The following is a 15,691-nucleotide window of genomic DNA, read 5'->3' as shown; positions in this document are numbered from 1 at the left end:
CCCAGATTTATTTGAGAAACACTCCTCAGTCATGATTTCAGCTTATGTTCATAACTTTACACACAATGTTGCTATATACATTTTACTGTATTACTGATCAGCAAGTTATGTGTTTTCAAGTGATACCCTACACACTATTGTAATAATCTCTGTACAAGCCATGCCTTGTGTGGTATGTGAATGCAAGGGTGTATTCTGTCTCTCACACGCACACAATATATGTGTGTGTGACAGAATGCACCTGTGTGTGTGTATGTGTGTATGTGTGTATACACACATACACTCACACTACCTAGGATGTTATATATTTTTATGTATGTTAAAGCACAAGAAACCTTTTAACAAATCTTTTTTAGTTTTGAGAGTCTCAGGTGAAGTTTTTTGACTAGTTTTTAGTCATTGTATTTCATACTGCTTGTCTGCAGTAGTGTACTGTATGTGAATGTCTTAAGTTTTCTGCTTCATGTTTTTCTTAGTCCAGTTAATGTTTATCCAGCCCTTTGTGTAGTGCTGTAAATGCAGTTATTACTTTAAACTTCATGTAAAAACGAGTTATTTATTGTATTTTGTCATTATGGAGAGATCCTATTGATTCAAAAATATTTATTGTTCACAGTGGAAAGAGAAGTTGATTGTGAAAATAGAGCCATCAAGGAAGAACCCATGGAGATAGATGATGTAAAAATTGAATCCCCCACAAAAAATGAGGATATTCACTCTAAAGCAGATTTAATCAATGTCAGCGAGGGGTTTCACTTATGGACTTGCTACAAAAGAAAAGTAAAAACGTCAAAATTGGATGGACTACTTGAAAGGAGAGTAAAACAGTTTACGCTGGAAGAAAAACAGCGCCTAGAAAGGATGAAGCTGGAGGCTAGTTCTAAATCTGTAGGCAGTAGATCTGTGAGTCCACAGAAAAACATAGATGAGCCACAAACAACTAAAGCAAAAGAAGAAAGCCAGATTCACATGTTTTCCCAAGACAGATCCCATATTTCAGGTAAGATCCAAACTGAAGATTCAGTACAGGACTGCTTGCCAACCAGCAGTACACCTTGTACCAAAACCAGTGAACCAGACCAGCCTTCTTTGCCTTCCATAGACAGACTGTCACAAAGAGAAGGCCAAGTACTGGATGATGCCTCTGAAATTCAAAGTTCAGTTCAGAACATCACTAAAGAAGGTGATTCTGAACCAATCGCTGCTGATAATAGTCCAGGACAAGAGGTTCTTAAAAAAAGAGAGAATGAGAGTCCCTTCATGGATGTCATAAAACAAACACACAGAGAAGATATAAGCAAGAGTGGCACCTTAAACAATGAAAAATCTTCAGCACAAAAAATATTTAATACCACAGTGTCTCAGAGTGAATGTGAAAACCCATTACAGCCAGTGGTAACTGAAAGCAGCTGTGAAACAGATGTTCAGCCCATTGCTGAAAAAGCAACCTCAGAAGAAAAACCTGAAAAACAGGTCTGTGACCCAGAAAATAATTGCACACTGGAAAGCCATTCTGAACCAGTGTCCCCACAAGAAGATGATGAGAGAAAACATATTGCTCAGAAAAACACTGATGTTAAAACAGAAAACAAGATTTTATCTGGTCAGAAACAATCGTTAAAAAACGAGCTACCTTTAGAAAAAACACATGAAAGCCAAACTCCTGAACATATGAGTGGAGTAAATGTTAGTGGTGATTTATTGAATTCTAAAGTCACTGAAGCCAATGGTGAAAAGCAAGGTGAGGAACAGAAAATGGAAGCAAGTACCATAAACAAATGTCTTGATCAGCTGAATCTAAAAAGTATCACTGACAAAAAGAACAATAAACATGGAGAAATAGAGACTAAAGTGGAGAGAGAGAAATCGGTGGCATTTCAAATTAATGGAAAAGACAGTGACATTAAGGTATTGTCAAATGAAGACTGTTTAATGAAAGATACCTGTGATACTAAGGCAGGGAGTGATATTGAACCTAAAGTCAATAATATTAGTAAATCCATTCCTGAACATGAAATAAAACAATTGACTATTAAAGAATCCTCTGTAAAACCATTCATGAATGGTGATATCACTATGGAGGACACAGATTTAAAAAATAACTTGGATACTAAATCATGTTTACAAAGTTCTGCAGACATTGGTGGTGAATCTGGAGAGTATCCTCTGCTTCCAGATAAAATGTCTAAATGTGTGCAAAATATTGGAGAAAAGCAGCATTCTCCTGAAAGATCCAGCTTTGTTGATAGTGCTTCTACACAAGCACAGCTTTCCTGTAAAGAAAATAATGTGATTAGTGAAGTAGAGTCCATGGAAACAGAAGCCATTGAGGGTAAGGAAGTTGCACCCTCACCAGTAACTTCTTGTGAGGAATCTAGCTTGAGTAGTGACTTTACTGATCAGAATGGCCTGCAGATGTATAATAAAGTTGAAAATGTCAATGGAGAAAATAAAACAAAAAATAAAACTGTTATTACAGAAGTGACCACCACAACGTCAACTGTTTCCACAGAATCGAAAACGGTGTTTAAAGTAGCAGAGTTGTCAGCCTTCAAGGATGATAAACAAACTATGGTGTCATCTACAGAAAATTGTGCCATTTCCACTGTAACTACCACCACCACTGTAACTAAGCTTACCGCACCTGCTGCAGACAGCAATGTTGATGTCATCTCTGTACAGGAGCACAGTAAAACTGTGATAACCACAATAGTAACTGATTCATTAACTATTCCAGGAGGCACATTGGTGACTTCCATGACTGTGAGCAAAGAATATTCCACAAGGGACAAAGTGAAGTTAATGAAATTTTCGAGACCCAAGAAGACTCGTTCTGGAACAGCCTTGCCATCTTACAGAAAATTTGTTACCAAAAGCAGTAAAAAGAGCATATTTGTTTTACCCAATGATGATTTAAAAAAGTTGGCCAGAAGAGGAGGGATCAGAGAGGTTCCCTATTTCAACTACAATGCAAAACCTGCCATGGATATTTGGCCGTATCCATCCCCAAGACCAACTTTTGGTATCACTTGGAGGTACATACTTTAATGTTTACCTTTTTTAAAGAAGAATTTGGGATGGGGTGAAATTAACTGTAAAAATGAAAGCAATACAATAGGCTTGCCAAAGGTAATTTTTTATTGACTTAAGACATATCAAAATAGGGCATTCTTATCCCAAAATAAGCATCCACACACAGGTTTGAACTGAAATCAGTAAAGGTGTGGGTTACAGGTGATGTCAGGCTTGTCTCTATGGGAAGTTAGTGCATAGCAAGCTAGGGTGTGAATTTACAGCACACTAGCTACTCCAGTGCTACCCCTTACTGTGCACAAAAATGCCCTCTGGCAGTTTAGCTCTGAGCTATACCAATGAGGGTGCTTTAAGTGCTCAGTAAGAATGTTTACGACAGGAAGGTAGTGCCAGAGTGGCAAGGGCACTGTAAATTTACACACTAGCTTGCTGTGCACTAACTTCTCCATGTAGACAAGTCCTTAGTTATTTTTGTTCCCCATGTTGACAAGCCCCGAGCTGCCAGTTTTTGGATGGATCCAAACAACACAGAATCAGAGTTTAAAACAGTGTTGTAGCAAGGTTTACCATAAAAGAAAAGTGATCCTCCCCACACTAAACAAAAGTGGTGGAAATAGATTTAAATGGAACTGATTCTCAGGCTCAGTTTAAAGACCAGTGGAGATGGAACCTCAGTCTTATCTGTAATCGATGAATAGGTGGAATAACTTGTTGGAACAAAATAGTTCTGAGATTGTTTATAATGCAGAAATAACCATATTTAAACTTGATTGTGGCTCAGCTGCATTAAATGTTTTCTTTTTGTCTAGTGTTTTGGTGGTGGTGGTGGGAGGGAATGTTATGACCATTTTTAAGGTCCCATGTTTTTCTTTCAGTAGTTTTATCTACATTAGATAGGATGCTTAACAATAGAGGTCAATCTATACTAGCATTCTCATAGATAAAGATGCAGTAGTGGGAAATGTAAGAAAAAGTTTAGTGTAGACACAATTTCTGTTAAGTTTAAAATGTAGTTATAAATTGACTTTTTATAGCCTGTGTGGATGTGAGATATGCTGTAATACACTTTTAGCCATAACCATGTTTAAACGTGTTTTTGTGTATGTAGACAGGGTCTGAATCTTATTTTCTTTCAACATCCTAATTTTCTTGGTTTTATGTGAACATTCTTCTTTATAACACACAACCCTTTGTACAGTTGGGCCTGAATGGTATATGGTGTCTTGTAGATTTGCCTGCTAAAGCTCTTCCATAATTTTATATATCTCCACTGCATATCCAGACTCGTATGCTTTAGGTCTTGGTTCTGCTCCCATTCAAGATGATGGAAAAACGCCTATTAACTTTAATGATGCACGATCAAGATTTTAGTGAGAATCATCTTAGCAACTTTAGTTGTGTCTCGTGACAGAATGTTTACTAAGAATCATTCTAATTGCTCTGTCTTCACCTTAAAAGACAAGGTGACCCAAATCTATTATTTCAAAAAAGCAATAACTGGTGCTGAATTGCGTTATGAAATTTTTTTGATTAATTCGTGATCTGTTTCTACAGCCCATTATTACTTGCAAAATCTTCAGTATTGTGATCAGGCACTGATATTTTATCTTTGATATTTAAATCATAATAATTGTTATAAACACTGCTGAAAAGTGAGTTTCTCTGGTGGGGAGGGTTTTGCAGATTCCTGCAGAAAATCTTCACTGCAGTTTATGGATCTGCAGAAATATTGTTAATTTTTCAGCTTAGTTCATTGAGAGAGGCCCCTAATTTTGTCCTGGATACCTTCAGATACACTCCCAGCTTCAGAAATTAGTGTTAGCCATTTTGCGCTAAATATGAATCCTTCCTGCACTGTCAGACATTGCTTAGATCTCAAACAAGGCTGCATTGTCCCTACCCTATCTTTTGTATGTGCTGTCTGTTAAGTGCTATATATTTTTCCTCTAAGTGGTATTCAATGTAGAATGTCTTTTGGTCAGCCTCTTTTGCATGTTCCTCCAGCTGCCCAGTGGCATCCCTGCAATGACATGTAAATAACTTGATAAAATTCTCTCTACTTTATCAAAATATGTTTAATCTACCCCCCACTTCCCAACTCATCACCTTAAGATGAGGTTATTTGTGCACACATATCCTTTACCCATTTCCTAAGAGAATTCTGTATATGCTTTGTCTGTCGGATTTATAGATCAACTCAAAGAAACTTTTACAGTTAGGCCCCCCCACAGTGCCATCAACAAGTGACTATGCCTTGTTGCAGACACTTTCAAAACAAATATACTCTATGCATTCTTCTATGGCTTTTCAATCTTAGTTCAGAAAGTGCTAGGTTTTTAGCCTTTTCAGTTTGTTCGGGAGCATTTAAACACACACCTACTAAGAGAAGGCCCTGTTTCATTTACTTATGAAGAAAAGTAGAAATCTTTATTTTAAGGTTTCCTAATTTTGACCTCATATGTCATCTAATAAAGATAATTCTACTCTGTAACACTATAGAATATATAGATGGTCATGTTTCTTGCACGTTTTTTTCCGGGGTCATGTGGAACGAAAGATATTTTGGGGGGATACAACAAACTAACATTGCAGAATTTAGGGGTGTTTGGTACAGCATCTTATCCCATTGTGCCATGAAGTACATAAGGAGATCTGTCATGTACCCAGCCTTGATCCACACATGCAATACACACTGACATCAATGGGAAATCTTCTGGAGATCTAGGACAGTATGAGTTCCAAAGAGTTTGAGGAACTGACTATATTAAAGGTGTTCGTGCTACTTAAATACTGAAAAGATAAAATGAAAACCCTTTGAGTCTTTGGTTTGATTAGTCATTAACTTAATGTATTCAGTTTAAAAATGTAACTTTTTTTTTCTTTATGACTTATTTTAGATATCGACTTCAAACCGTGAAATCATTGGCTGGGGTAAGCCTTATGTTGCGATTACTCTGGGCATGTTTAAGGTGGGATGATATGGCTGCAAAACCCCCACCTGGAGGAGGAACTACACGCACAGGTAGTATTTCTTACAAGCTTTTGCCTTTTTTTTAAATGAATAGTTTGTATTAATTTAGGATATTGGTACTGAGAGTCTGTCTATAAAAGTGCAATATGCTACACAAATTTCCGTTGCTTAAAATCATATAAAATTAACATTATACAGTTTATACCAATTGCTCTTTTACTTAATTTGAGTATTTTGGAGAAATGGATGAATCAGTTCAATCTAAATGCCTTACTTTTCTGTGTACGTTTTTGAAAAAATGTAACCCGAAACAAAGTGTGTAAGAGTTGCTTCCAAACAGTTACTTCAGAATGTTCATCTGAGGTTAAGAAAAATTTCGTCCACCTTGGGTAAAATCCTGGTTCTACTGAAGGCAGTAATGCCAGGATTTTACACCACCTTGCCGGTGGTAGTGATATTTTGCAGAAGGATGGGGTTTACATTTTCCTCTGACAATCAAAATTGGCCAGTGTGTGAGGTAGACAATCTATTCTAATATTACACCTCCTGTGTTTCTAGGAATGAACTATCTCTTAACAATTATTTCTCTGGTTTTTGTTTACTCCAAGCCAGTCAGCACACACAATCACTTATTTCTGCCATTTTTAATTGCAGTATTCTTTGACTTCCTCACTATAGCCCATATTTTCAAATCAGCCTGCATGCATTTGTGCGTGCCTTACTTCCGTGTGTACCCATGCCTACATGCAGGTACAAGCAAAAGTCCAGATTTGGAAATCTGAGCCTGTTCATGCAGAAACTTGAAATAGTCTTTTTGGTTGCCTGTGAAACTCAATGGATCTTTGAAAGTTATTTCTCCACAACTTCCTGTCTTTATTTCTGATGAACAACTTGTTTGCCTTTTATTTTCTAACATAATACATCATATTGGGATTAAATCACTGTAGAAACATCTGAAACTGAAATTACAACAACTGAAATAATCAAACGGAGAGATGTTGGTCCTTATGGTATTCGTTCAGAGTATTGTATAAGAAAAATCATTTGCCCTATTGGTGTACCAGAGGCTCCAAAAGGTATGTTTGTTCATAAGTCTTCAAACTTCATTATAAATTTTATAGAAATAAGTTTAACCAAATTTTCATGGAAACCCTGACCATCTAAGGAGAGTGCAGTGTTGCACAGTTTGAGATAAGTATCCACTCTCCATTCAGTTGTGTTAAACAGATCAATCTAGTCATTCTGTTAGATTTATTATCTTAAAGCCAAAGGCCTTCCTGTTTCTAAAATGAGATTGGCAAAAATGAATGGGGTAATATACAGTAAATCATCTTTATAAGCAGGATATCCTGTCCTTAATATGTTAGAAGAAAATTATCAACTAAGAAAAAGTTAACCCAACTCCATATCTAATCTACCATATGATATTGTAGATTCAAGCAGGCTACCACTGAAAAACTGTGTGTGTGTGTGTGTGTGTGTGTGTGTGTGTGTGTGTGTGTGTGTGTGTGTGTGTGTGTGTGTGTGTGTGTGTGTGTGTGTGTGTGTGTGTGTGTGTGTGTGTGTGTAATATTTATTTTCTCTGGATTTTCAGTAGCCATGCCTTCATACAAAACAAGCTAAAATGAACCTACCCCTACAGATCTTTAAAACTGTAGGCATGACTATATTTTTCTCCTGATTTCATTAAAATCTAACAGCTCTCCTAAATACAGTTTTAGCTTCTAGCTTCCTGTAAATCAAAAATAGCTTGTGAATCTATTGTGCTTATTATAGATTCTTGGAGTATAATGATACTCAGATTACTTCTTTAACAATTAGGTTGGAATTTTAAAAGTCTTCAGCTTTGACCTAACAATGCTGCCATTGAATTCAGTGGGAGTTTGTCTGAAAATTTTACTCTGAATAACCCCCATTTTCAAACTGCAGAATTTGTGTCAAAATTGACACTAAATAACTTTAAATTTGAAACTTTAATTTTATTTCCTGGTTTATTTTAATGACTATTTGACTTTTCTCTAAAGAAACTCCTACACCTCAGAGGAAAGGCCTTCGATCAAGTGCACTGAGGCCAAAGAGGCCAGAAACACCCAAGCAGACAGGCCCTGTTATCATTGAAAGTTGGGTGGCAGAGGAGGAATTGGAATTATGGGAGATCAGGGCATTTGCTGAAAGGTAAGCTGACACGATTTAAATGAAGCATTTTAGTTTGTGTGTACATTGTTAAATAAATGCTCCAACCAGATTGCCCAAGTTCTGGGTGATACCCATAATGAATAAAAAAATTAAGCTTTTAATGTTGTCTTTGCTTTCTTTTTTAAAAATGGACAAACTTAGTTGAAGGAGCAAGTTGCTAGTGATGCCAGAAACTGATTTAATTATGGCAGATCTGTAAACCTTCACGCTAATTTTGTGTTAATCTAGTAAGTAGTAACTAAGCAAACTACTGTTTGGCTGCTAAACAGTGTTGTGTGCCAACAGATTATTTCTGTGCAGCATAAGTCCTTCTGACATGCACATTACTTACTAAAACTATAAAGGTTTTAAATCATTCTGCAATATGAATGAAGTAAATGTGTCCCTTAAAACAAAGGGTAAAGGCAGACTCTTAAGTCCCAAAGTGTACACACATGAAAGGAATATTCACAGTGCTTCACATTTACAGGAAAAGTTTTAGCTAGACCTTTATCTTGCTTTCCTAACAAAATGATACTGTTTTGAACTGTTGATGTTACGCATAAGGTGGTGTTTTCAGTCTCTCAAAAATAGTTTGGACCACAGTCTTGATAAATAGTTTCTTTGAAAGGTTTTGCATTCATTTGCTTTAGAATATTTCAAGGAGTAGTCTAAGAAGCAGGACTAATTCTCAAAAAATCGGTTAACCTGGATAAAATGAAATAGCTGTTTTTGTGTACAGCAGTAATTTTCTCTTTGGTTGCTTGTCTTTGACAGGGTGGAGAAAGAAAAGGCACAGGCAGTTGAGCAGCAGGCTAAGGTTAGTGAACAGAAGAAGGCTGAGGAATTCAAGGCCCAAATGGAGGTTCAACTAAAACAGCAACGATTGGCTGCCCAGCAGGTGGGGGAGCCATTAGTATTCCCACCTGTCAAAAAGTTTGCGTTGTTAGTCTGCGTACATCCAAACACAGGAAATAAAGTATGCCTCTGTAATGCTATTTGTCAAGTATAATTGTAACTTTTCCAGTATATACACAAACTCAACTTTCTGGAAAGATCCCACTGAGATACTGAACATTGTCGCTTATTGTACATAATACATTCATTATTTTGACATACTGGACTCTAAGAAGGATTTTTTATAATTGCCTTTCAGTTTTGTAGATCCAGTTTAGATTGTGTCCAAAAAAGTTTTCCTTCTGCTTTTAAAAGGAGGGTGTGATCTGAAGCATTCCACAGTCTGATGGAAAGCAGCTTCAACACACAGTTGACTGTGAAATTGGCCAGATTAGTTCCCATGCTAGAATTAGTACCTGATTTTGTCCTACCCTGAGTTTCTCTGGGTACAAGCATGGAAGGGAAGAGTTGTGTTTTAACCTGCTAATTAATAATACCCAATACCTGATCGCAGGTTGATTTTTTTAGTTATTTATTATTTTGCACCCTGAATGTTACAATGAAGAATTATACAATTTTTCCAGAATGGTTTCATTTTTCCTTTTGTTTTGTCTTCTCTACAGACAATACATTTCTCCTTGTTAGTGATTGATACCATACGTAGAATTTTAGAATTATCTAAGCATAAAATAAAATGCCATTAGTTAACTTATAAACCTCCATTACTTTATTTTCTAATGTTTCTGCTATTTTATATCTTAAATCATTGGTATTATTTATTCACTTGTAAATAGTGAAAAAGAAATAATGTTGGTGCCTAAGCAGTTCTACCCACTTTTCCCAGTCTTGCAGTCAAGATTCAAATGGATAAGGAGCACTGCTCATCGTGAACTATATTGAAAAACATGCAAATTACAATTGGCATTATTGAATTGCTTGCAGATAGCCATCTCTCTAAAATAAAAAAGCACCACTGCTTATGACAGGGACAGTGTGGGAAGCCTACTGTATGTAAGGGATTGTTGAATATGGTTTTGAGTAGGCTGGAGATTGGCTTACAGTCAGATGAAAAACTTAAAATAATTATATTCTTTTGATGATGGTAAATTAGATAAAGTAGAAATGGAGATATCTTCACTTTCTGTCACTTTTTGTTAGCAAGATAAAGCTGCAGCCAGCAGTAAATTCAGAAAAGCCAACCGTAATTAAAAATTGAGCTATGTGTAATACAGGTTTGCATCTGTCATTGAAATTGATGAAAGCCATAGACACGTACTGAAACCCAAAATATGGGCATATATTTTCAGACTGTAGTTTATCATGCTAAAAAACCTTCTACCTTTTGATCTTTCATATTGCTTGCTAGTCTGAGAATAGTGTCTGAATGCACTGGATTGATTATGTACAGCATTCAAAAGATGCTATATATATAACATTTTGTGCTGTGTAGCACAACGGAATGTATACATCTGCAATACATAAAGTATTTTATGGCAAATTATTATATTGCATGTGTATGTCAATTGTGATAGCTTGATAGCAATCTATAATATAGTCTGCTTCAATAATTTACTATTTAGATTTGCTAGATCCTGTTTGAATACCTTTATTTTTCAGTGGGAAAAATTATGTATTCATCCCTTGCAAAATCCACAAATTGTAACTGTTCATTCGTTCATTGAGTCTTTCTTCTAACTTCTATAGAAGCGACTGGAACAACAGAAGCAGTTACCTACAACAGCCGCTTCGGTCACTACAGCAAGCACTACTGCAACCACTGCCTCCACTCCACAGAAGGTTGTGGTAGGCCCATTAACAGGCCCAGTTCCTACTGGAACCAAAGTAGTGCTCACTACTAAAGTGGGCTCTCCAGCTACAGTAACATTCCAGCAGAACAAGAACTTCCATCAGACTTTCGCTACGTGGGTTAAACAAGGCCAGTCCTCAGCAGGTAAATGATCTGTGTGTCACTAAAAGAACCTGTTGTTAGTCAATGCTTCTATAGCACATCACCTGTTTCTCTATAATATAGCAATATTGGGGTTTGATTTCTAATCTTTGTGGTTAACTTTACCACCAGTTTGGGAGGGGACTGAGGAACAATTCTATTTTGTCTAAAGATGAATGTCCCGTCCTTAGGCGAATATTTTTCCTGCACTCTCAAGCCAGATTGTTTCATTTCTGATCTGTGCCAATTTTATCTGTAATCATCTATGGTGAAAGTGTTCTGTGCATAAATTCACTGTTTCAACAAACTTTTAAAAGATATAATGAGGGGGAAATGACATGACACATTGAAAAGTGGTTGTATAATAACCTTCCAATTTTACTCTTATGCATAAGAAATAATCATATTTACTAATAATAATTTAAGTTCAAAAATGTACTCTCTTATTTCAATAGCTACCAGCACAGCTGCTACATCAGCTACAACCATTGCCAGCACAGGTCAGACGTTCCAGATTGCAGGCAGTCCAGTAACTATGGCAGGCAAAGTGATAACCAAGTTGCCACTTCCAGCAAACAGCAAGATTGTTGCCGTCAATGTGCCATCAACCCAAGGAGGTAGGGGGGAACAATGTATCTTCTAACTTTCTAATTCAGATTGCATTGACATTATTTTCCCAGTGAAATAAAATGTGACTTATCTCTTTAAAAAAACCCCAAAAAAACAGAAAAACCCCAAACTGGAATAAGAACAGGAGTACTTGTGGCACCTTAGAGACTAACAGATTTATTTGAGCATAAGCTTTCGTGTGCTACAGCCCACTTCATCGGATGCGTGGAGTGGAAAATACCATAGGAAGATATAGATAGATAGATAGATACACACAGAGAACATGAAACAATGGGTGTTACCATACACACTATAAGGAGAGTGATCAGTTAAGGTGAGCTATTATCAGCAGGAGAGAAAAAGAACGGTTTGTAGTGGTAATGAAAATGGCCCATTTCCAGCAATTAACAAGAAGATGTGAGAAACTGTAGTGGGGAAAAATCCTCACATCTTCTTGTCAATTGCTGGAAATGGGCCATTTTCATTACCACTACAAACCATTCTTTTTCTCTCCTGCTGATAATAGCTCACCTTAACTGATCACTCTCCTTATAGTGTGTATGGTAACACCCACTGTTTCATGTTCTCTCATAGAATATCAGGGTTGGAAAGGACATCAGGAGATCATCTAGTCCAACCCCCTTCTCAAACCAGGACCAATCCCCAGACAGATTTTTGTCCCATATCCCTACATAGCCCCCTGAAGGATTGAACTCACAACCCCGGGTTTAGCAGGCTAATGCTCAAACCACTGAGAGGGGTGGGTGTGTGTGTGTGTGTGTGTGTGTGTGTGTGTGTGTGAGAGAGAGAGAGAAATATATCTTCCTACTGTATTTTCCACTGCATGCATCCAATGACGTGAGCTCTAGCCCACAAAAGCTTATGCTCAAATAAATGTGTTAGTTTTCTAAGGTGCCACAAGTACTCCTGTTCTTTTTGCGGATACAGACTAACACGGCTGCTACTCTGAAACCAAACTGGAATAAGTCTCTACAACTTTTTCTTTGCTATCCCCAAACAGTGGCAGTTGTTTTCAGGCAAAAAATGTAGGTTTGTATCTTAAATTTCTGCCTGCTCTTACTCGTGACCTTGGGCCTTGTACTCTGAGTCCCATAGTGTATAATCAGAAGCTCTAATTTCTTTTGACAACCTAGAATGCAAAATTCTCTCTTCCGTCTCTTATTAGACATCAGCAAAAGGATTTTTTTTAAAAGTGTTGCAAAACAGACTAACTGCTAATTGTAAATAGTTATTCCTTAGAAGCCGGTGTGACTCATTTTACTGATCAATGCAGTAGTGTTGAATCCTTTTCTTCTTGATTGGAAAAGACAACGTGACATTTTGTGAGCTTGTGGATGGCATATCGCTTCACCAAAGAAAAATACTCATTCCGCCATCTCCATTTTATTTAATCTATGAAAAAATCAGAGACTGCTAGCTTTTGATGGTGCTTTTTTTAGGTGGATGAACGGCACTTATCGTGCTCGCCTACTCCATGAGTTTGAGGCTCTTGGAGATGTTTAAATAGGCCACTTGGAAGCAGGGAGACACAGGCCATCCATATTTAAACATGTGTAAATAATAAACACTTGTATATGGCACCACACACGGGCAGGAGCCTCATCATAAAGATGAATAGAAAGGTTCACAACTCTGAAATATCATTCTTTGCCCAAATCCTTTTAAAACGTCTGTCTGTGGACTGATACTGTGGAGGGAGTTGTATAAGCAACAGAAGAGGTAATACTACTTCCCTGTAGAACGTGAAGACGTTTCTGTCAAGAGACTTTGACAGAAGTCCCACAGAAGTGTCATAAAAACGTAGAGCGTGAGTACTGGATGTCAGTGTGGAGTTCCTAGGATTTATTACATTTGCAATTTTTTGTATTAATGGATTAATTCTTTTTTTATTAGGTGTTGTTCAAGTTCAGCAAAAAGTGTTGGGTATCATTCCATCAACTACAGGTGCAAATCAACAAACATTTACTTCATTCCAGCCACGGACAGCAACTGTAACTATTAGGCCAAATACCACCGGGACTCTAGGTACAACATGTACTTCACAAGTAAGATGTTTTTCTGAGCTTTATCAATTATATTGGGTAAATACATTGGAAGTCATGGAAGGTACATGGAGAAACACAGAAGCGCAGGATCCTACATGCATATGCAGATGCATAGCAAGTCTAATAGACACTTAAGATTTCAAAATAGGATTTTTAATAGGATTATTGAATTATTAAAGTTTTCAAAGGTTGTGCTGTGTTGCTGTGTAAGAGATGCAAGTTTTGATTCAGACTAGAAATAAAATTATACAGTGCCTAGCCTAGTACAGTGGGGTCTGGATACATGGCTGGGGTGCATAGGCACTATGGCAATACAAATAATAATGTGCAAATTTAACACAAAGGGAAATTAACAATTGGAATAATTTACCTAAGGATGTGGTGAATTCTCCTTCAGTGTAGTCTTTAAATCAAGACTGGATATGTCTCTCAAAGATATACTGTAGCTCAAACAGAAGTTATGAGCATGATGTAGATATTACTGAGTGAGCTTCTCTGGGCCTGTGTTATGCTGAGGTCAGACTAGATGATCATAATGATCCCTGTTGCCTTGATATCAGTCTGATTCCTGGATTCAGTGTTATACTCCCTAGGCTGGCATTCACATTTGGTTGGAGTGGGAGGATAAACCCACGCATAATTTTTTCACCGATCATGGAGCCACTTCCATGTTGTCCTTCTTGGCTTTCGTCTGGTTTCTACAACATAGGACCTCATAGCACATAGTTTTAATGCGGAATTGATGCTTATCAGAGCTAAGAAACTTGTCAGGATTGTAAATAAGACAAGAGTTTTGCTAAAGTCGGCTTTAACAGAATTTTCAAGCGTGCAACATATAAATATATGAGCTACTTGTATCCCTTTATTTCTCATTGTTTGAAAAGAATTGAAGGTTCAGCAGGATATGCCCTTTTTGAAAAGTTTTATGTGTATGTTCTCTTTTTGCTGTTTCTAGATAATGCCAGGAACACCACTCCGCCCAGGTATGACAGTAATACGGACACCACTTCAGCCATCAACATTAGGGAAGGCTATTATTCGAACACCTGTAGTGGTGCAGCAAGGTATTCTTCCATCCAGTAGGTTCATTTTAATTATAAACTTCCAGTGTGTGAAACCATGGTTTGTTTCTCCATAAACATTTTATGTATCATTCACCCTAACTCTGAAATTACTGTATTCAGTGTTGGGATCAATCATCAATTTAATCAAGATTACTGAAGAGTCTACTGAAGAGTAATTCTTTCATTCGGGTGGGTACAAAGAACAGGGTTTCCTAGTTGAATAAAAAACTTGGATAAACAGTTTAATGAATAATTAAAATATAAAATGATTAATTTGTAGAAAGGTTTGAATTAATAGTGTTGTGAGAAAACACTGCATGTAATTAGAGGAAAGCTAGATGTTTAAAACTGTCTTGTAAGTAGACTCCAAAATGTTTTACTTCTTGAAATCAGGTTGATATTTTTGTAGGTTAGTCAGAGAAGCGACTAATGATAGATATTCTGTAGCAAGCAGGAATGCTTGCTTAACTTTTCTCATGAAGTTGGGGTTTAGAAGTTTTGTGGGCTATAATGAAAAATGTTGGAAGTGTATTTTTAGCATAACACATTTTGCTGTCTTTAACAGGTCAGACTCAACAGGTGGTGACTCAGATAATTAGAGGTCAGCCTGTGTCAACTGCAGTGTCTAGTGCTAGCACAACAACTTCAAGTCCTGGACAAAAGGTAGCAACAGCTCCAGGAACACCTCCACAGAATATACAACCACAAACCACAACACCGCAGCCCACTCGTCCCCAGCAAGGGCAGGTGAAACTTACGATGGCCCAACTCACGCAGCTAACTCAAGGACAGGTAAACAATTTTTTTTATAGACTCATTCATGAAAATATGCCCAGACTGATATCCTTTGAGCTCATCAGTATGGCAGGTGTGTGTATGTCTGTACATTTCATACATTGTGTTTCAGTTTTACTTTTTGGGAAACCTA

The 15,691-nt window shown here is 37.1% G+C and overlaps 1 protein-coding gene across 11 annotated transcripts in view; it reads left to right on the top strand.

The window, feature by feature from the left end:
* Positions 1-15,691, top strand: part of BPTF (bromodomain PHD finger transcription factor) — a 95,488-nt gene that overhangs the window by 58,171 nt on the left and 21,626 nt on the right. For 7 of the 11 annotated variants that reach the window (XM_050920685.1, XM_050920683.1, XM_050920682.1 and 4 more), the window contains 10 exons: positions 617-3,035; positions 5,931-6,055; positions 6,952-7,080; positions 8,029-8,179; positions 8,957-9,080; positions 10,781-11,027; positions 11,480-11,641; positions 13,548-13,699; positions 14,655-14,778; positions 15,329-15,555. In XM_050920685.1, the coding sequence (XP_050776642.1) occupies positions 617-3,035; positions 5,931-6,055; positions 6,952-7,080; positions 8,029-8,179; positions 8,957-9,080; positions 10,781-11,027; positions 11,480-11,641; positions 13,548-13,699; positions 14,655-14,778; positions 15,329-15,555 (3,860 nt within the window). The remainder of the gene's footprint in view (positions 1-616; positions 3,036-5,930; positions 6,056-6,951; positions 7,081-8,028; positions 8,180-8,956; positions 9,081-10,780; positions 11,028-11,479; positions 11,642-13,547; positions 13,700-14,654; positions 14,779-15,328; positions 15,556-15,691) is intronic. The other 4 variants (XM_050920684.1, XM_050920679.1, XM_050920688.1 and 1 more) reach the window with 3 other exon arrangements.

This window comes from Gopherus flavomarginatus, chromosome 12, assembly GCF_025201925.1.
Source record: "Gopherus flavomarginatus isolate rGopFla2 chromosome 12, rGopFla2.mat.asm, whole genome shotgun sequence".
Lineage (NCBI taxonomy): Eukaryota > Metazoa > Chordata > Testudines > Testudinidae > Gopherus > Gopherus flavomarginatus.
The sequence above is the reverse complement of the archived record's forward strand: the minus strand, read 5'-3'. Positions and strand labels throughout refer to the sequence as shown.